Source organism: Pollicipes pollicipes, unplaced genomic scaffold, assembly GCF_011947565.3.
Source record: "Pollicipes pollicipes isolate AB1234 unplaced genomic scaffold, Ppol_2.1 Scaffold_4881;HRSCAF=5763_pilon_pilon_pilon, whole genome shotgun sequence".
In the NCBI taxonomy this organism is placed as follows: Eukaryota; Metazoa; Arthropoda; class Thecostraca; order Pollicipedomorpha; family Pollicipedidae; genus Pollicipes; species Pollicipes pollicipes.
In genome coordinates this window covers 59,948,789-59,973,424 of record NW_023596576.1, presented here as the reverse complement: position 1 = coordinate 59,973,424, position 24,636 = coordinate 59,948,789, and the positions used below count along the sequence as shown (strand labels likewise).

The following is a 24,636-nucleotide window of genomic DNA, read 5'->3' as shown; positions in this document are numbered from 1 at the left end:
CGCGGCAATCATCTGTCGCTGCGCGCGATGCGGCGGCCGCGACGGCAGACGACGGCACCGGCGCCGATGCCGGCGCCGTCGTCGGCACAGCTGCACCAGACGCCGGTGGTGCGGCTGGACAAGATGCGGGAGCCGTCAGGTCGGAAGGCGGGCGCCCGGCCGGCCCATCGCAGCCAGCGGCAGCCTGTTGCCGCTGTGGCGCCCCCCGCCCACGCCACTGCTGCCGCCACCGCCTCCGCCTCTGCCCCCGCCCCCAGCGCGGCCGCCGCGGCCCCCACCCCCGCCGCCGCGGCCGCTACCCCGGCCGCCACCGCCACCCCCCCAGCCGCCCCCGCCACCCCCGCCGGCAGTGGGTCGGTACCGGGCCGGTCTGCAGACAGAAAGCGCAAGAAAGAGGCGGTTTCCGGTCCCAACAAACGGGCCAGAATGGAGAAGCCCGACCTGGCCTTGCACGAGGACGACATCTACTTCGAGAGGTGAGGACACCGTTTCGCATTCGCACTTGTCCTGCGCACCTTGTTAGTGCGTGAACTGTGAAGGACATGCGCCCATGAATAGCTCAAAGATGACTGCCGTGTACATTGACACGTCGTTGCGCGGTGGCCTTCCCTGGCCGGATGGCTTCGCCTCGCGTAGCGCGGTCCTCGCCGTCGTGTTGCGTCGTCTGGCCTCGGCCCAGCGTGCTAGCAGCTGTCCGTCGGCGCCGCAGCGACCTGCCCATCTCGGAGTCGGGTCCGTCGAGCGAGGTGCCCTCGGGTGACGAGCTGCACCGGCCGGCCGCCGCCTCCAGCAAGCACAAGCTGGCCGCGCCCCGCTGGAAGAAGAAGAAGTACCTCACGGCCGGCCTCTTCTCCGACTTCTACAAAGTGGAAAGGTGCGGTCGCTCGCCGGCTGGTGTGGAGGCTCCGAGACGCCGTGACTAGCCGCCTCAGCTGAGGAATTTACCACGCGATAATGGTCTGCTTTTGCCTCCTGCTCTCTGTGCTGTCTTCTGTCCGCTTCCTTCGTCAGAGTGCTGACCGACTTGGCCCTGCATAAGGTGTTTTTTGGATGCGTGGCAGCCTGTGACATATGTCATCAAAAACCCTATCCTTTCGCGAAACATCACACCTATGATAATAGTCTGTCATTGCGAGTCAACGTATTTGTCCAGCCACTGGGCTTGCCTGGATGTTTTGTTTTTGCTGGCTGCGGTACCGTGCTCATAATTGAATGTATACCGTACACTTTGTTGGCCCTCAGATGCTCTGGTCTTTTGGAGCAGCATGATCTCAGTTGTGTCGTGGTGCTCCGGCGCCCATCAGTTTCGGCCGACGTATGATCTCCGCTGTGACCACCCCCGCTCAATAGTCGGGCATCATCGTTCAATCTCGTGCTGAGCACTGACCCCAGTCACGCGACCCGGCCGTCCCGTGTTTGCGCTGTGATGGTATCCTGTTGCGCTAGCCTAGCGTGTTGTCCCCGGCCGTGTGACCCGACCGTGCCGGGCGCCCGGCCGTGACCGTGTCGCGCGACCTCGCGGCCAGTGAGTCGGAGCGGCCGGAGCTGAACAAGTCGCGCCTCTTCTACGAGCCGTCCGAGCACCCACACGGCCTCCTGCCGCCGCCCTGCTACGAAGAGAAGTGGCTGCGCCAGCGGCTGCGCGACTTCACGCTGCCCTACGACCTCTGGTGGCTGCAGGCCAACGCCCAGCTGCCCGGCCGCGACACGGTCGCCTCCTGGAACTACAAGAAGCTGCGCACCAGTGAGTGAGCGGCGGCGCACGGTGCAGGCGCGGCTGCAGGGCCGGCGGAAGCTGTGCCGGCAGACCTCGCCGTGATGATATTCGGGCATTTCAGGCATGGAGGGCAGTTCCGCGCACTGTCGCAGGGATGATGGTGATGTTACGTCCGATGTACAGTTTTTGGTGCGTTAATATGGTGTCAGTGATCGCACAGAGCTCACGACAGAACCGTACTTGCTTATGTTTCTGCTAAGTCACTTGCCTTGCGATCGCCCAGGCGGTGCCATGGCTTGCCGTGCCCGCTCGTCTGGTGCTGGTCTCCGGCGACGGTGGGTCGTCTTACGGTACCTCGCCTGTCTGCCGGGTCTCGTCTTCCCATGCCAGCGGCCGGCGAGCCCCGTGTGCACAACTCTCCGTCAGATCCACCTCTGTGGCCGTGTCTGACGCCACCTGGCGGCGCCCCGCAGACTACTACTTCGACGTGAAACCGCCGCCGTACCGCGAGGCGGAGACGTGCTCATGCCGGCCGCCAGTCGACCCGCAGCGGCCCGGCTGCGGCGACGACTGCATCAACCGCGTCATGTTCGTCGAGTGCAGCAGCTCGTCGTGCCCGTGCGGCGACCGCTGCGACAACCAGAGGATCCAGCGCCACCGCTGGACGCCCGGGCTCGTCAAGTTCATGACCGGAGAGAAGGTACGTTGATGCCAGTCCGGGCCCGCTGCACGGCTGATGCGGACGTGTGTGGCCGCTCCGCGAGGCGCTGGGGTACGTGAGCTAACGGCGATGGCAATTGATTTTCGTGCTTGTTATGGTTCGGTTGATGTGCTGACCTTGTGAAAGGGCCGATCGTGTACCGAACTAACTGGGTATCGGTCTTCTCATACGGCGACCCGAGCAGGTGCTGTGGCCTCGACCGGCCTGGGCCTGCCCGGGGTGGCGCCCACACAGCACTAAGGCCCGGTGACCGTTCAAGTGCTCCGATGGGGGTCGCCTCCGGACGGGACGACGCCAATCCCGACGCTGGGGCTTCGTGACTCGGCCGCTGACCTGACTGATCTTGCCGCCGCTGCTACAGGGCTGGGGCATCATGACCAAGCGGCCGATCCGGGCCGGCACCTTCATCCTCGAGTACGTGGGCGAGATCGTCAGCGAGAAGGAGTTCAAGCGGCGCATGCAGACGCGCTACATCAACGACCAGCACCACTACTGCCTGAACCTGGACCGTGGCATGGTCATCGACGGCCACCGCATGGGCAGCATCGGTACAGTCCCGCGCCACGCCCGGACCGCCGGCGCTGCCGCGCCTCGGTCTCCCCGGCCACCCCGACCGGCTGCTTTAGACTCTGGTTTCCGGAGCGGAATGTGCGGTCGCCGTGCCAGCCTTGCGTGGGTCCAGCCCGTTTTGACCGTATGCGTGGACGATTAGAGTGCTAGGAATGTACTGTTGCGCCCTCCTATTGTCGTGAATGCCACGCGTGTGCAGGTTAGCGTGTCAGCGCGCACCATATGTACATTATGGGATTAAGTCTCGGTCGCGCTCGCAGCCGGAGTTCCCAAACTGGTGTGCCGGCCGCCAGGTCGGTTCGTGAACCACTCGTGCTCGCCCAACTGCGAGATGCAGAAGTGGGAGATGAACGGCCTGCACCGGATGGCGCTCTTCTCCCAGACTGACATCGCGGCCGGCACCGAGCTCACCTACGACTACAACTTCTCCCTCTTCAATCCGGCCGTGGGCCAGGTCAGCTCGACGGCCGCGGCACGGGGCGGCGTGTGGGCCGGCGCGCGCTGCCGTGGTCCCACTGATAGGTGTCGGCAGTGGTGGTTTGTGCCCAGTGTGAGATGTGGATGTGCATGAGCTATGACAACGGCATAGATGCTCATCGTGCTGGCTGGTACCGGGCCGTGTCAGCAGCGTCACAACATGCATATGTAGCACAAGTGGTGTTGGAAAGGCGATCTCTGTGTAGCACTGGGCCACGCCTAACCGCTGTCGTTGCTAACCATCGGTGCTGCAGTCGGCGTCCATGTCAGGTGGGGGGCCTGTGTCTGGCTGTGACCGCCGCCGCCCGACCCGCAGAAGTGCCACTGCGGCTCGCCGGACTGCCGTGGCGTGATTGGCGGCCGTTCTCAACGCGTCGGCCCGCCGCCGCCCAAGCCGCCACCGCCCGGGCGTGGGCGGGCGCGCGCCGCGGCCGCCGCGGCTGCCGGCGCGCCACCGGCGGCGGCGGCTCGGCCGGCCGCCAGCGAGCCGGGCGGCGGCGCGGCGCGCGAGGAGCGCCGTCTCTCGGTCAGCTCGGAGCAGCCCGAGTCGGTGTGCCGCGAGCCCCAGACGCTGCCCGTGCGTCCGCTCTCGGCGCGTGACGTCCGCTTCATCCGGCTGCACCGCTCCTTCCTCGTCCGCAACTACGAGAAGGTCAGTGACGGCGGTGCTGGGTGGGGCGCGGAGCCGAGGCGGCGAGCTGGCATGCGGACAGTGCGGGGGGAGGCAGGTGGTCGGTATATCATCCGTAGCGAGGACCTAGAGTGACCTAGGGTAGCCTGACAGTCTGCGTCTACGAGTGAAGGGTGAAACATTCCAAGGTGTGTGAGGCCCGGGGTGTCCTCTGTTGCGGTGCTTATCCTTCATCGTTGACTCCAGGAGGGATGTGCGGTCTCTCGCGCGCGCTCCGCTCCGCTGCGTGCCGCTTATTGTCGGCCGTGCCGCTGACCGGCCGCCGCTGCCGCGTCCGCAGATGCGTCGCCAGCGGGACCGGCTGCCGGACCAGGCGCGGGCCGAGTCGCCGCCGCCGGCGCCCGCGGCGGCCGCGGCCGGCGCTGCCGCCGCCGCCGCCGGCCCGCAGGGCGAGACGTTCCGTGCGCAGCTGCGCGCGCTCGACAGCTCGCGCTCGGTGCGCACCCGCCGCCTGGCGGCCGCCGAGGATGACCCGCTCAAAGTGCGCCAGCTCAGGCTGGCGCACATCCTCAAGGAGATCTACCAGGCGGTGGTGGCCTGCAACGGTGAGTGGCCATGCCGGCGGTGGGCCTCTGTCTGTCGGCTAGGCGAACAGTGTATACATAAGTTGGCAGTTACGACTCGCGTGTTTCGTGTCAAGCTTTTAATCGAGTGAAGACGTAAGCATCGGTTGTAGTCGTATGCTGTTTCATGTCATGTCAGTCATGATGCGACCCTCGGCTGGCGCATTGTGCTGGGGCTCGATGCGCCCTGCTGCAGCCTGGGCGTGTACAGTTCGCTTGCATTGGGCGGCCGTCACACGTGTATGACAGTTGTATTGCTGAATAATGTGGTCACGAAAGGTCGAGCCCTTATTTAGTGTGATTAATTAATTTTCGATGGAGGTGCGGCTTCCAAATCACATATAAGGCCATGCAAGAACAAAGCACAATAAATACTAAATGTGAGCAGTGCGATGACAACGGTTGATAGAAATCGAAGTAGTGCAGCAGTACAGTAAAAGGGCGCAATCAAATGGAGGGTGACCAGATCTTGCATGTGGGTTAAAGTTGCATCGCGTTCACTCTAAACACTGGTAAAATATCTTTGAGAGACTTGAAAAACCAGTTACCACGACATAGGCTGTCGGAGTTGCCATTAGAGCGAAACAGAGCCGCCAAAACAGTAGTGAAATAACTGAACCTTTGCCAAACGGTAACAAACGGCGACTCGCCGCCGTTATGCTTCGCCGTATTGTCTAATCAGCTGCAGATATAGCCAGTGGTACCGGCCGGTGTCAGCCTGTGCGCCAGTAGAAGGCCCCCCCCCCCCGCCCCGCCCTGTCGGCGCCCCCCGGGTGTTGCGCTCGCCTTGGCTGTGCTGGGACAGCGCCGGGCGGGCGTCGGGACGCTTCCACCCGTTCTGACCGGCCGCCGCCGCCCCTGGCTCAGGCGACAAGCTCGACCCGAGCCCGATCGAGGCGCTGACGCTGCCGCGCAAGCCGAGCGTCGAGCCGGCCGACGCCGAGTCGGTCTCGCTGCTGCCGGAGCCGCTGGGCATCGCCGAGATCGAGCGGCGCATCGTCACCGGCCAGTACCGCTCGGCCGACGCGTTTGACCACGACTTCCGGCGGCTCTTCACCACGCAGCTGCGCGCGCACGGCCGCTGCTCGCCGGTGGGCGCGGCCGTGCTGCGGCTCAAGCACAAGTACGCCGAGTTCAAGACGGTCATGATGAGCCAGATCCAGGAGATCCTCGGCGTGACGCCGAGCAGCTTCCGGCCGCCGGCCAAGCGGCGCCAGGACAGCGGCCTCGGTTAGTGGCGCGCGTGCGTCGACCGCGCTCCGCCCCTTCGCGGGCGTGGCGGCCGTGTATCGGCCTCATAGGGGTATACAGCGGGCGTGTTGTCGCGGCGATAGGTGGGGTGTGGTACGGCGGTGTGCTACGCTTGCAAGTTTGGTGACAGTTGCGGCTCCTCTGTGAATGTGACACCAACCCCGAAGAGACGGTGTTTTGTGTAATGTGCAGCGCTCGCCGCACATCTCGGCACAAAGACCAGGAGCTGTCTTTCGTTGCCATCTTGACTCAGCAGATTGTATCGTTACTGCTGCTGCTGCTGCTGCCCGGAGGCCGGCCCGTCGCCATCTGTGTCGTGCCGGTACCCTGCTGACGTGTCGGGTCTGGCCGGCAGACGGCGAGGAGGACACGATCCGGTGCGTGTGTAACCTGCACCGCGAGGAGGGCCTCATGATCCAGTGTGAGCGCTGCCTCATCTGGCAGCACTGCGACTGTGTGGACGCCGACCCGGCCGTCGAGAGCTACGTCTGCGAGGTGAGTCGACGCTCGCGGGACGGCCGGGCACGCGATGGTCACCGTAGGCTGTTGTCAATTACCTCCAGTTTAAACTCGTTTGATATACATATTGATGGGGCCATGGTTCTCGTTTGCCTTGCTATGATGTGTCCGGGCTGGATTCTGGCATCCACCTCGGCTGCCCTGTTTTGTCTGTGTGTCCGGTCTAGACGTTGCCTGGTTAAGTCTGTGCCAGGCTCTGACACCAGCAGCTGGTGTGTAACGTCACCGCGCGCGATCCTCACGCCGGCCGCTGCTCTCCCGGCTGTCAAGTCCCGGCCGCCCGCCCCCTCACGTTCGGTGGCTCCGCGTCACTTCAGTCCTTCAGTCCTATGTGTGCCCCTTGGCCCCTCCCCCCTCTGACGCCCGGGGGTTCCGCACCACCTCAGTCCTGTGTGTGCCCCTAGCCCCCCCCCCCCCCTCTGACGCCCGGGGGTTCCGCACCACCTCAGTCCTGTGTGTGCCCCTAGGCCCCTCCCCCCTCTGACGCCCGGGGGTTCCGCACCACCTCAGTCCTGTGTGTGCCCCGCGCCTCCTGCTCTCTCACACCGGATCACATCGCCCGGCAGCTGTGCGAGCCGCGCGACCTCAGCCCGGAGGTGCGTCTGAAGCCGCAGCCGGAGGACGCCGAGCCTGGCCTGGTCTACTACCTGTCGCTGGTGCGGGACGACCTGCAGGTTCGCCAGGGTAAGCCACTCTACCCGGCCCCCGGCCCCCGGCCCCCGGCCCCCGGCCCCCGGCCCCCGGCTCCCGACCCCCGACCCCCGACCCCCGGCTCCCGACCCTCGGCCCCCGGCCACCGGCCCCGGGCCCGGCCCCGGCCCCGGCCCCGGCCCCGGCCCCGGCCCCGGCCCTGGCCCTGGTCCGACCCCGGCCCCGGCCCCGACCCCGGCCCCGGCCCCGGCCCCGGCCCCGGCCCCGACCCCGGCCCCGGCCCCGGCCCCGGCCCCGGCCCCGGCCCCGGCCCCGGCCCCGGCCCCGGCCTCGGCCCTCGGCCCCGGCCCCGGCCCCGGCCCTCGGCCCTCGGCCCCCGGCCCCCGGCCCCGGCCCCGGCCCCGGCCCCCGGTCCCGCCCCCGCCCCCGGACCCCCGGCTCCGGCCGCCCTGGCTAGCGGTGATCCGGCCCTCAGCGAAGGTCACGTCCGCCGATCCAGTTTTAGGGGCGTGGCTGATAAGGCTTGGAGCGGCAGTATCTCGTGTAACGTCGAAGCCGCGGTGGTGCGAAGGTTGAAGGTCGTATTGTGCTGTTCATTGGCAAGACCCGTCCGGCTTGTAAGGAGACGGCACCGCTGGCGCTGCCACGCACGGGATTGCCGGGTTTAGGGGAGTGTTCCACATTTATATACAGTTTTGAACTGAAATAGGTATCTTGAAGACCTTTCGGTGCTGCTCACAATCCTACATTTCTTAAGACCGAAGCACGTTTGGTTTCTGAGCTAAACGCCCGCAAAAACGGGGAAAGGTAAATCGGTGATAGTATTTCAGTCACCCTGGCATTCATGACGTCATAATAACGTCATTCAAGTCCCACCGTTCCGTAAGCCATGCGGCGATCAAGGGCAGGAAACATATCATTGTCGAGGCGTTCATATCTGGCGTTAACGAGCGCGATTTCAAGATATATCGGTCGCCAATTGGCTCCTAGTCAATGTTGTGCAAGGCACGATGACGTAATCAAACCATGACGTATTGAGGAGCATGTGAGCTCAGCAGAGAATTGTGCTGTCCAGAGCGGTCTTTTGTACTTAAGCTGTGTACCAATAGTTATACGCGAGCTTGCGTCATCATATCTGATGTTAACTTCAATATTTTTAGATGTCAGACATTTCCTTTAAGGACTGCTTGGCGCTGCTCGTGACGTGACGGTCAGACGTGACGTGACGTGACGTGACGTGACGTGACGTGACGTGACTGCGCAGTGCAAGACTTGGGCCTGACGCTCGCGTCCTCTCGGCAGGCGACTGCGTGTACATCATGCAGGGCAACATGGTGAAGGCGGCGCAGGAGGCGGGCATGGTGCCCTACAAGTACATCACGCGTCTAGTGCCGGAGGACCTGCTCATCTTCCGGGTGGAGAAGCTGTGGAAGGACGAGAGGTACACCTGGCCACTTTGCAGACCCGTGGCGGCTGCAGCGATAGTCGTGTGGATTTGCGTGCATGGGGTTTGAAATAGCGTATGTTCAAAGGGGAAGTTTATGCGTGTGTGGACCCGTGACGTATTTCGTTTGCCGAAAGGAATGAAAACCCAATATTTCAATTGCACATGGTTTTATTATGCCATGTGTGCCCTTCCGTTAGTGTTGGTTACGTTAGTTACGTCATGGAGTGACGTTACATTGTTGCGTCCGTTCGTGATGCTCTTGCGGGAGCGGTGCGTAGTGCTCCCTACCGAGGCTACGGACGCCAACATTTGACCTTGTAGTTACGGCGTCGTTCTGGGGTCTTAATCAAACGCGACGCGAGCCGTCGCACCTGTCACACATTGACCGCCCCCCCCCCCCCCCCCGTGCGCGAGCACAGCCCTGACCACCGGTCACCTTCCAGCGGCGCACGGTTCGCCTTCGGCTATCACTACTGCCGGCCTCAAGAGACATACCACGAGCCGACGCGCAAGTTCTACCCGAAGGAGGTGATGCGCTCGCCGCTGTACGAGGTGGTGCCGCTCGAGCTGGTGGTGGGTACCTGCTGGGTGCTGGACGCCAACACCTACTGCAAGGGCCGTCCGGTCGGCGCCCAGGAGCAGAGCGTCTACATCTGCGACTACCGGGTGGACAAGTCGGCCAGGTGAGCTGCGGCGGTGACGCCAGGCCCGTCAGAGATGGGTGGTGGGGTGCCGAGGCTCCACGCGCGTTTTCCAAATGCGGGGTGGCTCTTGCGCGGGTCTCCCGAACGGTGGGTTGCTCTTGCGCCATGATGTTGACCTCAGCACCAGTGGCGCCGGTGTCTTTTCACAGATCTTTTGGTTTCGGCGGCTGGTGTCGCTTTGCCTTAGCGGAGGTGTTGCGGTCGCTCTGGAGCGTGTGGCGAGCCGACCTTTGGTGACATTTTGTAACGGTCAAACGGGGCTCGCCGTAACTTCCGGTCCGTACCCGCAGGCTGTTTGCCAAGATCAACAAGAATCGACACCCGATCTGCACCAAAGCCTTCGCGTTCGACACGTTCGAGACGCGCCTGAAGATATCTAGGACGTTCACGGTGAGCGTCGCCCCTTCAGCATGGCGGCCATGCTGAAGTCGCGCCGTGCACAGTTGACCCTATGGCGTGCACACATTTGCCATGCAGGACAGAGTTGTGAGTAAGCCGTGGTTCTGCTGTTTATCATGACGTCACTGGCCAGCGAGTGACGTCCGTTTTGTCCGCAGCCGCACGCCGAGGAGGTGGCGAAGAAGATCAACACGGAGAAGGCCAAGGCAAAGAAAAGGGAGGAGGCGCAGGCGGTGCCCAAGCCGGCCAAGCCCAAAGCGGCCAGGGACGTGTCCAGGCACGCGGCGCTGCCGCCCAAGCCGGAGACGCCGGAGGAGAAGGTAAGCAGACGCGGCGGCGCGGGCGCGGCTGTCAGACTGCCGTCAGGCGCAGGCGGTGTAAGACAGGCACCGGCGCCGCGTGCTAGACGGGTGCGGCTTGGCGATATGGTCGTTTTTTTATTTTGCGTATTGTTCTGTATTTTGTGGCCAATCAATCAACTTCTCATTATTCTGGATGGGTTGTCATTGGTGGGATTTCCATCGTGCATGGCGGTGTAATCGCCGCGTGCGATGTGAACGTTAGAACACTGGCCTGACTCGCTTGGAGGAGTCGGCGCTCAGTGCCGATGTGTGACTGTCGGTGTGTGCTGCCGCAGCACGCGCGTCAGTACCGGCGCTTGGACGGTGTGCTGCTGCGCCTGCTGGCGCGTCTGCCCGGCCCGGCCGTCGACATCTCGCACCTGCTCGACTCGGGCAAGCGGCACCGGCGGCGGCCGGCGCGCGTCTGACCGCGGCTGCCGCGCGCCGCCTGCCCCTGCTGCGGCGACGCGTGACGCGGCCGGCCGTGCAGTCCAACTGCCGAGTCGGCCGCCAGGGGCGCTGACAGCCTGGTGACGTCAGCTGACTTGTTATCGCCCGTGAACCGCCGGCTTACAAAGCTCCGCGGTTGGTAGGTGCTCAGTGTGGCTCCGAGGAGTGTATTTATTGGTCTTAAGTCTAGATGACTAAGGAGGAGAGTGTTTTCAGGCTATAGACGGACTGGAGGATGTTTTTTCATACTAAGTGGCCACCTGGATTTTTTATCAGACTTTTTCTTGTTCCGATGTTCTGATGCTGCCAGTATCTTGTGAGGTTGTCATGATCTTGGCCTGTGGATGCTGGCTCTGCTGATTCGTTGTGTATGAAGTTTTGAATTAAGGATGCTTTTTTAGTCTGCTTATGATGTGAACAGCATAGACATGCTGTTTTCTATCACCTTACGCCGCATTTCCTTTGACGGGCTTGAAACATTTCACTGCGAAACTCAGTCAATGCTCCTCGATATGGTACAAAAAGCGTGGTATGTTGGTGTGCTGGCCCGGCGCGAGGCCCGCAGGGCTCTCAAATGGTGGGACTTCTATCACCAACTTTGCGCGCGAGTCGTTGGTGTTGAGGGCAGGACCAGAGGTCGACGATGGCCAACGGCCTGTCAGGACTGGGGGCTGAAGCCGCCCGCCGGCCCGGGAGGCGTGCCGCCTGGCGGCCAACCGTGATACGTCGGCGACTGACGGCGGTCGCCCCGTATGCTTGTACCTGTAGTCGCTGTTAGATTTTGCACTGTGCTTCATAGAGCTAGAGGTGCCGGAGTACGCGACCGTTATGCGGGAGGTGTGATGATGCTATTTATTCGGTGTAAATAGTTGTGTTACAAGCCTGGCGGTTTGTTTTACAAGCCCAGAGGGCTGATTTGTGATATGTCTTCCCCGTGTTGTACCTTTTGGCTCGTCATCGCTGTTCGCCTATGTGATTGAACTCATCACATCATTTCACCACAGTAATATACATCACCTAACAGCTACATCAGTTTGATCAATGAGTAATGCGAGCGGAGCGTGAGCTGATGCCCTTCGATGAAAATGCTGCAGGGTGATGAAACATACCTATTTTGAAGGTAGCAATGTTGCCTCCTGCCATCTCCCGTGGTCCCTTGAGTCACATAATCCTATCACTGACGTAACGAACACGGTTCAAAAGTGAGCCCCTGCCCCTGGCCCATTGCCCCAAGGCGGGCCCACGAGACCACATTGCGCCCCAGCCTCTGATTGGTCGGCGAGGTTGCACAACAGTGTGTCGGAAGCCCGTGGCGTTTCTGGCGCGGTCTAACGTCGAAAGGCAAACTGAGTGGGACGATTGTTTGGCACGCGGATGGCGCCGCGCAGGTCGTCTCGGCCCCTTCCTTTCGACATCTCTGTGCCATCCAAAATTGGTATTTATCAACTTGCTGTCCTTCACAGTCAGGACGCGGCAAGTTGTTACCCTCGGTGAATCTAGAAGGTCCCTTGAAGTTTCTGTGATAGCTGATTTAGTGGTTTTCGGGGCGCGTAAGAGAGGTGCGATTTCTAGCACTCGGAACAAGTCGCTTGAAAACAGAAATCGGGGCTTCGACCAAGTCCTAGTCTCACCACTGACAAGTACTTTTGCTACCGTGTATCATACTCCTAAACCTCATTTCAGGGTGAGCTAATCTGTGATGGAGTTACATTCCCAGGTCATTTGTTTTGCTGTGGCCTGTGGGTGTTGTGTTTTACTATGTAGCTGATGCATCATACTGTTTGGAAAAGTATGATGGTCAAAAGAAACTGTTATGGGAAAAGCTAAGCTATGATAGGATAGAGTGATTGTTCTGACTGTAGTCCTGATCTGGTGTGTACCTGGTGTGTTGGTATTTTTAGAACTGTCCAGGTAACTCAGTTTGTTGTTGCTGGGCATTATCTAGGCCATAAACAAATTGTGATAGGAAAGATTGTTCATTAAGTGGGCTTACTACCCCTGGCCAAAGGCAGGTCTTATTGGAATGGGCACAGCACAAGCTTGTGCAGTTTTTTAGATGTTCCACAATTGTATCTTGATATGAACTGGTTCACAAGTTTTTGGTGCTGTGGATCCAGGAGAGTCAACCTCCCCAAAATTGTAATTGCTCCATTTGCAGCTTTTACCAGAACCTATGTTTTCATCATTTTTGGTCTCCAGCTAATGGAGGTGTGCACTTCCAGTGCATATGGAATTTTAGCTTCTCTGTTTTTCTTTGGCTGTATTAAATTTGATGTTACAATAGTTTTACCCTGTAAAGAATTGTCAGTAAAGATTTAGTGGTTGCCTTGGTCTATTATGGAAGTTTGAGTAGCATGACTTATGATGATGCTGCAGTTGATGTCAACATTTGGCTGGAAAGTGGTAGTCCAGCTAATTTTGTGGGTGCCTAGTGAGCTGTAAAATATTAGGTCATTGCTAATGTATGGTCCAGAAGTGTTGTTTCACTCAGTAACAGACAAACCAAGTTGAGAACACTTTCAGCTGCTGGAATATCTATTGCATTTATTGTGAAATGGCAGGGTAAATGCATTAGCAAACCCAAACTAATGTTAAGTTGCAAGGCTAAGTATCACGTTAAAAGCATGCATTTCTTATTACGTAAGGTGCTGTTATCAGGAAGCAGGCATGTTTTGTCATTAGGTAGCGAGGCAGAATGTATTGGGTTGGCAGCACATGCCATATAAGGGCCATGTCTTTGTTATAGTATAACATATGTGTTATTTGGTTGGAATACAAATTTTAATCTTAATGTCCTTGTCAGCTACTGCAGTGTAATACATCTGGTGTACCTAAATGGATGTGTGTATGTATGTTTTCAGATGGCAGTGGCATCGGTGTGGGGCTCTATCAAACAGGCAGAGACCAGTCTGCAGGATGTCATGTCAGAGCAGATGGCTGTAGATTTACAAAACAAGTATGTGTCTGAAACATACACATTAATTAATTTGGCTGACAATGCAAGAAATGGTGCTAATTTGATGTGTTGGATTATCCCACATTCGCTGTTTGGTTGAGTTACTTGGGACATGTGCTAGGATAAAAAACAACTGCTGATGGTTCACAGTTATAGTTACAGTTACATCTAGTTGTATTGCATAGACATGATTCATGGTGACATATGGATGCTTTTGTTGAATAAGAATACAAAATTCATCAACATAACTTACAGAAACTAAAAGCAATCTCAATGCCCCATACTCTGGTGCAAGGGACAGAGCCAGCTCCTATGCATGCCTGTCATTTCCAGTTGGTGCCATCCCACTGACCACTACCATCTGACCTTGCCAACCCATGCAGGGAAAATGCACTGGCTGGCTTGGCTGCAGTGCCAGCTGTCACCCCAATCAGTGTGGAGTCAGTGGAGGTACTTCCTGAAGAGGATGTGAGCAGTGACCTGTTGCTGGCCCAGCTCATGCAGGACCAGCTGGACCGCGAGTGCGACGAGATGCTGCAGCGGGAGCAGAACAAGGTCAACGGTGACTCCAAGGGTCAGTGTGTGCGGTGGTCCCAGTGGCATTCCCTGAGATTGGTCTGGTGTGCCCTAGTGTGGTAGTCCATAAATATCACCTGTCCTGAAAAAGTAGTTTTTACCACCATTAAAAAAATGTGAGAATAACTGTTTGGGATATGCTGCCATCCATTGTTTAAAGCTGCAAGGTAGCATTCACTTGTCTCCCTGACAGTTTTGGTGTGTTTGAATGTGTGCTGACCTTATTCAGGTTCTATTGTGGTATGCTATGCTGTAATACACTATGTGTTCTGGCCTCTTCTTGTCATATTATTGGGCGAGTTTTTAGATATGGGAGGACCACCAGCAAGGACGCCGTCACCATGTTATGGCATTCATTATTCATCCACAATGTTGCGTGCCATGGTCGTCAAACTCGCCAGGATTAAAAAGGTGTTTGAAACTATGGATGGAATGAGGTGATCATGTATTTATGAGAGCCGCCAGTTGTTTCATGTCTCATACAGATACTAATAGAGATGGATGTTTTAGCATCCAATATTGATGTAAATCACTGTTTGAACATAAGCTTCTAGAAAGCATGCTGGCTTGTTTGGGTTTGTGTTGACAATGTTCTCAAAGTTCAAGTAAGGCATACTAGGCCAGCGGCCTCTCTTGTAGTTACGCGACATGTTCGGGCCCACGCAACGTTCAAGCCCGACTAAGCGTCGTGATTGGCGCTTGCAGTCAGCGTCAGCTACGAGATGTACCGCCTGCGCCACCCGTACCCGGTCCTGGAGTCGGAGGAGGAGGAGGAGGACTACGACGACGACGTGGACCGCACGTGCGAGTGGGACTCGTTCGAGGTGCGTGCCGCGTCGCCCCGGGTCGGACGGGAGCCACTGGCACGCGGGGAGCGGGCAACCAAGTAACGAAATCGTACCTTTTTGGGCAAAGGGGTAATTGCCAAAGCTGTGGCAATGCCCGGACGTGTGATTTTATCCATGAAATATTCGTTTCTGTGAGCTCCACCTCCTGTGAAATCCTTCCTGCTGCTGTTGTTCATAGATACTTATGTATGTTGTTGTTGCTGCTGCTGTTGTGTTGCTGTGGCTCGGCAACTGTCGTTCTAGCGCTAAAACCCAACAAACATTGACAGCTGAGGTAGTGGATTCATCATGCCATTAAAAAAGCATCGTCCCTGTTCTCACGACGCGCTCACCTCACCCAATCTGAATTTTAAGCCCCGCGCATCGCAGGAGCCCATGCCTCGCCGCTACTTCCTTGCACGTGGTGCCCGGCCGCTGTGTGTCTGTGTGTGGTGTGTGTGTGGGGGGGGGGGGGGAGGGGAGGGCTACCGCCCTTGCCAGCGCCGACCGCTGACGGCGTGCCCGGCTGCCACGCCGCAGACGCGCGAGCGCGACGCGCCGCACATCCCGCGCTGCGGCTACACCGTGCACAACGACCGCATGGTGACCAAGCACGACCGACACATCGCCGGCCGCAAGAACGCCTGCAAGGTCATGGACCTGCCGCCCAACATCTGCACCGGCGACGGCGGCAGCTTTGACATGGAGATCAACAACGGGGTGAGTGGCCTGGCCGCCCGGCCCGCGACGGCACTGCTCGGCGAAGTGTTGGAGTGAAGTTCTGTGAAGCTCGGTGAAGTGCTGTGGAGAAGCGAGCGGGGCTGTTTTTCATATATAATTTGGGCGGGGGCCTGGAGATTTTTCCCAGAGGAATTGCGAGTATTTGATTAGCTGTGTTCTCGGACTCTCCTGTCCGGGTCACCGCAGCCAGCGGATTCCAGCCCATTTGAATGTGGCAGTGTTGTTCTGTGCTTAGATGGTGCACTGAGGTCATAGTTGGGACTTTGGCCGCATACATCGAAGCAGCCGTTGCTGTGCTTTACGCGCGATACCATGATGCAGGGTTGAGTAAGAAGGAATGTAGTTGAACATCGTTGTTGATATTGGAGGTAGACACTACATGGTTGTGGTAAATCCTTAAAATACTGGTATTTAGGATTTTTATGTATCATGGTGATCTGTCTAGAATGGCGTCATTTGTACGTTTGCGTCACACTCCTTAGTAACCAAGTACTTTCGTGGACCAAAGGAAAAATGCATAAATGCAGGTTAGCAGTGACATCCCACTTGTGTGATGAATTGTGGTGTGTCAATAGTTCGAAACCGCTCTGTTACATGATGGTTTGTAGGACTTTTGATCAATGCTGGCAAATGTTGCGCATCTTGCTGGATTTGTAGATAACGGTCGGAGAAGCGCTACCAGATCCTGTTGGAGGAGAGGGTGCCATGCCTCTCCCCCCCCCCTCCCCCCAAATGACGAGAACAAGCAGTTTTCTAGCTGCACTGTTGGGCGTTGGCTGACAAATTGAATCCCTGAAACAGGATGCTTGATATACCCCTGCACAAAGCGTTTAAGTTGCGAGTTACAATATTGTGGTGCAGTTAGATGTTTACAAAGCACGTCGACAATCCTACTATATTCCTTAGCCCAGAAGCTGACCAATTTCATCGCTCCTTATGCATCGATTTTGCTCACCAACACTGCGAATAACTAGTTTGTGGATGTCACAGCGTTTTTTTGCCATGCCACGGCCGTGTTGTGTGACTGTGCTCGCCGCTTCAGCGCTTGTTTGGCATGCTGCAGTCTTATTGCGTGACTGTGCCCACCGCTCGCCAACCACCAGATGGCAGCCCTGTCGGTGCCGTCGGCTGCCGAGTGTTCCTTCTCGCCAGTCCGGCGTTGTTGGGTGGCACCGCCTGTCGGTCCACAGCCATTGATCTTGACCATTGTCCGTGCTGCGAGTAGTTGTAGGCGCCCGCAGTGCCACTCACCGGTGCCGCTAGGACGCCTTTGCTGATGCCACTGACACCCCTCAGCCGGTGTCATTGACATGCCTCCGCCGGTGCCACTGACACCCCTCAGCCGGTGTCACTGACACGTCTCCGCCGGTGCCACTTACACGCCTCTTCTGCCCGGACAGGTGCTGAACGCGCTGCGGAAGCACGCTAGGGCTGACGGCCAGCGCAAACACCGCGTGGCCGACAAGGAGGACCGTGCCACGTCCTCCGCGCTGGACCGCCCCACGCGGCTCATGATCCTGAAGATGCTCAACAGCGGCGTGGTGGACGGCGTGAACGGTGCCATCAGCACCGGCAAGGAGGCGTACGTGTTCCACGCGCGTGGCGGCAGGTGGGTAGCACGGTGGCGGCGGCGGCTCCCCGGGGCTGACAGTACTGACATCTGTCGGCGCCCGGCCGCAGGTGAATGCGTCTCACGGGCTGGCGTTGTGTTCGATCGTTCCGGCCTGGATGTTCAATGTGTTGGCTGATGCTCGGCATTTTGTGTTTCAGCTCGGATGAGATTGAGGTCCCGGACGAATGTGTTTTGAAAGTTTTCAAGACCACACTGAATGAATTCAAGACTCGAGAGAAGTACATCAAGGCGGACAAGCGCTTCAAGGATCGCATGGCCAAACAGGTGTGAAGCAGTGTTGTTTAGGCGGAATAGCTTTTGTACATTCTGTCTTATAGCAGCTTATTTCATTATCATCGATAGTAATTCGCGTGCGGAGACGTCATTACAAGTAGGCAGGACGATAAATTACACCGTTAGTCAGCCACATCAATGCTTTTTGAACGCATTGCTCAAATGCACTCCTACGCTGGACGGTGGGTAATGTCCAGCAGCTCACCGAACCGTCTGTTTTTGCACCAGTCACGCGTTCGTCAGATGCAGACCTTGCTGCTCTCCGCGTCCCTCCGTCCCTCGCTCGACGGACCCCCGATGACCGACGCATCGCGCCCGCAGAACCCGCGCCGGCTGATCCATCTGTGGGCCGAGAAGGAGCTGTGCAACCTGAAACGGCTGACGCGCGCCGGCGTCCGCTGTCCGCTGCCGCTGGTGCTCAAGGAGCACGTGCTGCTCATGTCTTTCATCGGCGAGGCGCGCCGACCGGCGCCCAAGCTCAAGGACGTGGAGCTCACCGAGAAACAGTGGCGCGACGCCTACAACCAGGTTTTGGAGGTGGGTGTCGGTGGAGGGACGAGTCTGCTGTGGGGAGTCTGCTGCCGGTGTCTGGCGGGGCGACGGCCGGGTGTGGTCCGAAGTCGGCGGCCGGGGTCTGGCGGCGTAACGGCCGGAAGTCGGCCCGAGGCGCCCGGCCGTCGTGTGCACCTGTGGACTCTGGCGGAGGTGGCCGCCGGTGTCTGGTGGGGCTGTGACGGGGTCGACCCGGGGCGCCCGGCTGTCGTGTGCACCTGTGGACTCTGGTGGAGGTGGCCGCCGGTGTCTGGTGGGGCTGTGACGGGGTCGACCCGGGGCGCCCGGCTGTCGTGTGCACCTGTGGACTCTGGTGGAGGTGGCCGCCGGTGCACATGGTGGCTCCTTTGGCCGCTATCCGTCGGGGATGGCAGTCAAGTTCCACTGGTTACTCGTTTTCCAGTGAATGGGCGGGTATGTGAATTTTGCTGCATGACTCCTTGCATTGGATGCGCCCCCCCCCCCAAACTTTTTTTGACTGCGTGAAGAGCATGCTCACTTGGGCACCGACTAGACTTTAACAGATTACTTGCGATAAATTACATTTTAATGCCGTATGCATCCACTGCAGGGGCAGACTCATGCTGGATAATTTACCATAGCAGAGTGTGGGGCACTTACTGGAGAAGATGTTGAATTCGCTGTATTAAAACAACAGTATTAAAACAACGCCATGAACCCAAACCAGCTTAAGTAGTGGGCTTTTGGTATTTTCAAGTCTAGAAAGACGCCATTGGTCTCTCCAGATGGACATATTTAGTGTCTAGGGATTGCTGAAGTGCTGGGCACAGATGTTACTGATGACATGTACGGCATACAACCTGAACTCCAAATGTGACGGGTTCTACGTAGTTGACATGGACCCGTCCGGATCATGCGTAAGTGGTGTGTCATCATGTCGATTATGTCGTGACAACAGACACGTGTCAGGCTCCAGCCGGGGTACCGGGAAGGTCGGGTGCTCATAACGGGCGACACCTCAGGGCAGGCGAGTCGTGGTGGACCGCGATAGAATGCTCAAATGAAGGGACCCGGATCAGATTGCCCTGGATGGCATGCCTTCCAGAAACGAATATCTTTTCAACCAGTCATCACAGCTTCATGCAGTTTCGAACAAGGAGCGCCGTTCCCTAAAAGCTGCATACATATATTTCAAAACAATTTCGTAAAAGCTTTGGAGCAGGCGTTATTTTCCTGCAGCATTGCAATGCGAACAAAATACAGCATTGCTATTCAAGTTACGTGGCGAGTACAGGTTCTCCAACCACAGGAAAGACCAGCGCACTGCGGAACGAAACCGGTCCCAGTTCCGGGCGGCTGGGCCTCACAGCCACGCTGGACTAACAAACATATTTTGACCGAGGAGAAAACGACAACGGGCACTGGTGCTGGTAGATGTGCGGCTCGATTTGTGTGGCCGGTCGCGCTGAGGACGCATGGCGTAGCTCGGCAGCGATGACAGATGAAGACGCGAAGAGAGCTGGATGTCGCGTCTGTTATTGCTCGCTCTTTCCACGCTGCGCAAGTTTCGTGCGGATGCCTTTCGTGCCGGGCATTAATGCTCCCGGTGTATGAGTTGCGCCGAAGCTCTCGCTAAGTACAACTGAACTTCAGCTAGGGTTGGCGGCTGGCGATTTTTGGCCCGCTGTCCTGGCAGGACCTGAGTGTGCGTCGGGCGTTTGCCAGGTTGAGGCAGCCCGCACTCGGCAGTCGTCGCTGCGCCGTCCCGCTGGTCGGACGCCGCGCGGTTTGCGTATTGTACGGTTGGCACACTATCTGGTAACTGGTTATATACAGATGCGCTGGTGACCGGAGACCGGTATACTCAACAGATTAGGTAGCCCTGATGTCCCCGCGTCACGGCGCAGGCAGCGGTGCCAAATCCACGGTTTGGCGCGTTGTTAGGGCTATTGTATAGCATCTCATCCCGGATCAGTTACGGGGCAGCCCGATTTTTCCGGTGACCCGTTCAACGGCTCTGCTGAAATCTTGTCTGCATCATTGCCGTCAAATGTTTGCCCGTTCCCTGACGGAGTGCTGTAGCCCGAGGTCACCGGGCCGGTGATCTCGTGTTACTCTGAGATGACAGGGCTGAAGTATCCTGAAGCTGTATCTTAGAGCACGACTGGATGGGGCTCGTTGGTGCACTGCCACTCCGTGACTAACGGAGCGGTTTTCTCATGTGCCGCGTCTCGGAGGTCGCGGTGGCAGTGTTCCCTGACGCCATGTCTCGCATTAAGTCACGGGGCCGGCACGGTGCCCTACGCTCGCCCCTCAGGTCATGTGGTCTGTCACGCTATCTCTCGCCGGGACTCCTTACCGGCTGCGGTCTTGTCTGACCCGCGGACCGGCGACTCTCCCGGCCGCCGAGCGAACATGGGCCACGTGGACGATGTGGCCATCGAGAGGGGAGACGGGGAGACGGGGAGCGAGACCGGAGACGACGCTGCGCTGCTCCCCAGAGCCGCTGCTCCGACTGGCGCGCTACACCGGCCCGCTGTGGCGAATGGCCACACCGGGCCGATGAAAGCGCCGGAAAACTGGATACTGCCGCTGCAGAAAGGTCGGGCTTTCCGGATGTGGTGGTCACTGTGGGACGTCGCGCCGTACTGGAATTCTGCTGACGGTACCGGGGTTACCTCTTTTGAATTCTGGAAATGCGAATAAGAACTGTCTTCCCAGAAAGCCTTTGCTTGTATGCTTGATGCATGGAATACACGGCGCGTGTTTATTACTCCAGGCACCAGTCCGTAGCATTTAGCATCTGCACTTCGTGCGCAAGGGCTATACGGTTTTTATGAAAATTGACACTGAGACGCACGCGCTTCTTCATTCCGAGAACTTCGCCACGTTGCTGGGGGAAAGCCGCCTACTGAACTGAGCATAACAAATCGCCGTGCGTGACCTGCTGGTCCGTTTTTGAGCTCGCGGTCTTCATTCCGACGGCAAAGAAGCCGCGGAATGGTGTCGGGTCCGCTTCCCGGGCCACGTGCGGCGCTTTGTCCCTTCTTGTCAGCCGGAAACGGCATAGATGCCCGGCGGTTGCAGCTGCTTGTGAACTGGCCGCTGTTCCGGCCCCGCCGCCCGGCACGGCGGGCCGCCAGCGGGTGACCTGTGACCCGGCGGCGGGTCGTTTTTGTGCCGGTTCACGTGTCCCGTTGCGGCGCCGGACGACTCGGCCGATCGGCAGCGCCGCCAGCCGTGACGTCCGTACCATGTGGCGGGGATGGGGGGCGCCGCGTGCGTCCCGTGCCGGTCACGCCTGGTGGCCCGGCCGCGCCGCCCGGGGCCGGCGACCTCGCTGGTCCCAGCCGGGCTCTGCGGTGACACCTGGCCACGGTCGACCGCACGGCGGCGCAGGCAGCCGCGTGAGGGGGTGCTCGTCACCGCCCCCGCGTCGGCGGCCCCCGCAGGCGCCCTGTGTGCGCCGCTCGTTGGTCACTCGACCGTGTAAGGTGGGCCGTCCGTCTGCTTGGTCGCGTTGTCCGGTCGCCGGCGGGCCGCCCGACGGCTCCAGCCGGGCTCCGTCGGCCCCGCCGTCCCGCCCGCCCCGTCTCCGGGCGATAGCGCGGCCGGCGCGGCGCAAATCGGCGCGATCGCGTCGGCCGCGGGCGGGTCAGCGCCGCACGACCGGCGGCGGGTGCGAGAGGGTGCCGGCAGGTCACGGGACCGGCGTGGCCGGTCGGCGGTTCAGACTGCAGGCCACGGGCGGGTCAGCGCCGCACGACTGGCGGCGGGTGCGAGGGGGTGCCGGCAGGTCACGGGACCGGCGTGGCCGGTCGGCAGGTCCAGACTGCAGGCCGCGGGCGGGTCAGCACCGGAGCGGCGCGGGTAGCAGCCGGCCGGCGTGGATGGGGATGGGGATGTGGGAATCATGCCTGGGGTGAGGGCTGGTACATTTGCGTGTCTATTTTATCCAGTCTCGTTAATTTTCGCGTGACATAGATACCTAAATATTGAGCCTTGCTGCCCATCACACAGGTGTCAGGTTTTCAGTTCCGCACCGTCGTGGCAGTGTCGCAGACTACGATTTGAGCAGCTACAATTGGAGGTCGGCGTGTCTGTATGGCAGGCATAAACTGCCCCAGTGTAGCGAAGTGCAGTGCAAGCCATTGCTTGCTTGAACATTGCTTGAGCAACGTTTTTTTTTAAAAAAATATTTTCGTATAGCTTCCGCGTGCTTATCAATGTTCGTGTTTCTCGAGCATAGGGCCGACTTGATCGCAGTCCGTTCTGTCTCAGAATCATATGCATCGTGTATTATTCGACCTATTCACTAGGCAACATAACAAAAGCTGTTGAAAGCATACTCATTCGCGTGAAATGCCTCCATTTCGGTGAATGTGCTATAAATAGGTGCGTAATAAATATGCGACAAAGTGGCAGGTGCCACTCGCTTGTACAACAGTACATACTGGCGGCACAATGAGTGGCTGCCTACGGTCGGTGACCATTTGGCACACTGCGCGCGTGTCGAGCACGACCTGCGGCGTTCGGCTGGCCCACCTGGACTGGCCGGGCGCAGCTAGAGTTCGGGACGGCCCGGTCACCACTGGAGCCATCGCCGGGCGCCCGCTGCCGGCCACTCGTCAGGTCTTAGGTCTCGTCCAGCGCCTCTGGAGTCGGACTGTAGCCTCGCTATGCGTCGCCGGCGGCCGGCTGGGCGGGAGCGGCGGCGGGGGCGGCGGCGGCGGGGACGCGTCGGGACGCCGGCGCCGCGTTCTCGGCCGGCGCGTACTCTGCGTCGCTGCGCGCCGTCTGGTAGCCGGCGGCGGCGCCCGTGTAGCGCGCCGGCGGCAGCGGCCGGTAGGACTGCGGCCGGTGCTGCAGCGCCGGCCGGCCATCCAGCCGCGCCACGTGCTGGCCCGGGAAACGGTACGGCGTCTCGTAGCCGCCGAAGACGGGCTCCTCCTCGTCGTCGTCGTCGCCGCCGAACCACGAGCTGAACCAGGTCCACGGGCGGATGAGGCGCTGGAAGAAGCTGAGCTCGTCCGAGCTGTCTGACTCGTCGGGCAGATAGGGCCGCACGCCGTTCCCCGTCGGCGGGTATTGGTTGAAGTCGAACTGGGGCGCGCCGGCGGCAGCGGCCGCCATCAGCAGCAACAGCGCGGCGTACATCTGTCGGCAGGCGGACAGGCGGGCGTGGCGTCAGCTGGCCCGTCCCGCCGGGTGGCGGCGCGCCTGCTCGTATGGTTGGTGCTGGCCCGACAGCGTGCCGTTGCCAGGCGACCGTGTGTGCTCTGGCTCAGACTCCTGCTCAGACGCTTTGCGCTGGATCGGATCCTAGCTGCGCGACGAATAGTGCATTTGTGGTGGTTATTCAGTGGTTGGACTGTTTTGTTTTTTTTTAGTAATGAGGCCCAAATCTAAGGAATCGTCTGGGAAGATGCCATTGGGTCGGGGCGCCGTGCATTGCTTGCTTTGCCGCTTGGCGTTGAATGAGTTCATTGCAAGTATTTTGCCGCGAAATCATTAGTTTCTAGACTCCGCAGCATCCATTGTGCTTGGAATCAATGATACAGCTTTGCTCGCCGTAAGAAAAGATATCGGATCATGCATGGATGATATGATAGCTGAGGAATGCATGTTAATTATAAGCAAGTGGATGATCTTTTGGCCACAGAAAAAAAACATATCAGGCCAGGCCATTGTGACCCCTTAAGCTGGGGTAACTGAAGAGAAAATAGTGATAAAGTGTTAGGGGTGCAGAACATCGTGACCTATAAGCTATTCTCCTGGGATTGAGATGAAATCGGTATGTTTTATGCTGTTACCGTATTGATGACATAGCTTGCGATAATTTGAAGCCACAGAGCGGAGCGTTTGTTGTACACAAAGCCATCGCAAACGCTGTAAAAAGTCATTAGGAAATGTCAAAGTCCCCAAAGTCCGCAACGCAAACTTCTTGAAGTCCATCGGGACAGATATTCTCAATTTCAAAAGCGACCACGAACTACAGTCAGCCAACCACTGACTGATGCCGAGCGCGCCACCCTGCGGCCGAGCGCCGAGCGTGGTGCGTGGCCGGACGGCCGGCGGCGGGTGCTCACCTGTGCTGAGCGGGCGTACATGCTGGCGCTGCCGACTCCGGGGGCGGTGTGCTGGCCGTCGGGCGGCCGCGCGGCTGGAAGAGCGTCGCCGCCGCCACTGGCCGACCGGCCCGGCCGGTCAGGTCGCCTCGCGCAACTGGGTCAGCGACCGTCCTTCCGGACTGCTTCCTGTCGGGCCGGCCGGCGGCGCCGCACTGGGTCAGCGGCCCGGACATGCCGCACGGCACTGCCGGTGCCCTCGCTGCCTCCTCTGATGTCACTTGCGCTCTGGCTTCTGCTGTCTCCTCTGCTGTTTCTTCTGCTATCTCCTCTCATGGCTCCTCTTCTGTCTCCTCTCCTTTCGGTTCTGCTTTTACATGCACTGTTACCTCTGTTGCCTCCTCCGCTGTATCCTCTGCTGTCTCTTCTGTCGCTTCTGCTATCGCACTTGCTGTCTGCTTCTCTCTCTCTCTCTCTCTCTCTCTCTCTCTCTCTCTCATCTCTCTCTCTCCTCTCTCTCTCTCTCTCTCTCTCTCTCTCTCTCTCTC

The 24,636-nt window shown here is 59.1% G+C and overlaps 2 protein-coding genes across 2 annotated transcripts; both read left to right on the top strand.

Moving 5' to 3' along the window:
* The first annotated feature begins 355 nt into the window (after positions 1-355).
* LOC119100696 (histone-lysine N-methyltransferase ASH1L) lies at positions 356-12,189 on the top strand. Its single transcript, XM_037223772.1, has 19 exons — positions 356-476; positions 710-874; positions 1,527-1,744; positions 2,191-2,417; positions 2,800-2,986; positions 3,302-3,462; positions 3,802-3,909; positions 3,997-4,137; positions 4,457-4,486; positions 4,610-4,721; positions 5,607-5,969; positions 6,346-6,485; positions 7,076-7,193; positions 8,463-8,601; positions 9,051-9,290; positions 9,602-9,701; positions 9,869-10,030; positions 10,348-10,444; positions 12,185-12,189. The coding sequence occupies exons 1-19, from the start codon at positions 427-429 to the stop codon at positions 12,187-12,189; spliced, it is 2,763 nt and encodes a 920-aa protein (XP_037079667.1). The 5' UTR covers positions 356-426.
* Positions 11,863-18,044, top strand: LOC119101213 (serine/threonine-protein kinase RIO3; the record flags this gene model as incomplete). Its single annotated transcript, XM_037224504.1, is given in 8 exon segments — positions 11,863-12,185; positions 13,363-13,457; positions 13,841-14,031; positions 14,739-14,857; positions 15,401-15,580; positions 17,002-17,210; positions 17,372-17,498; positions 17,829-18,044. Coding segments are annotated over 7 exon segments (1,137 nt in total), but the record flags the coding sequence as incomplete, so codon positions are not given.
* Positions 18,045-24,636: the final 6,592 nt, after the last annotated feature.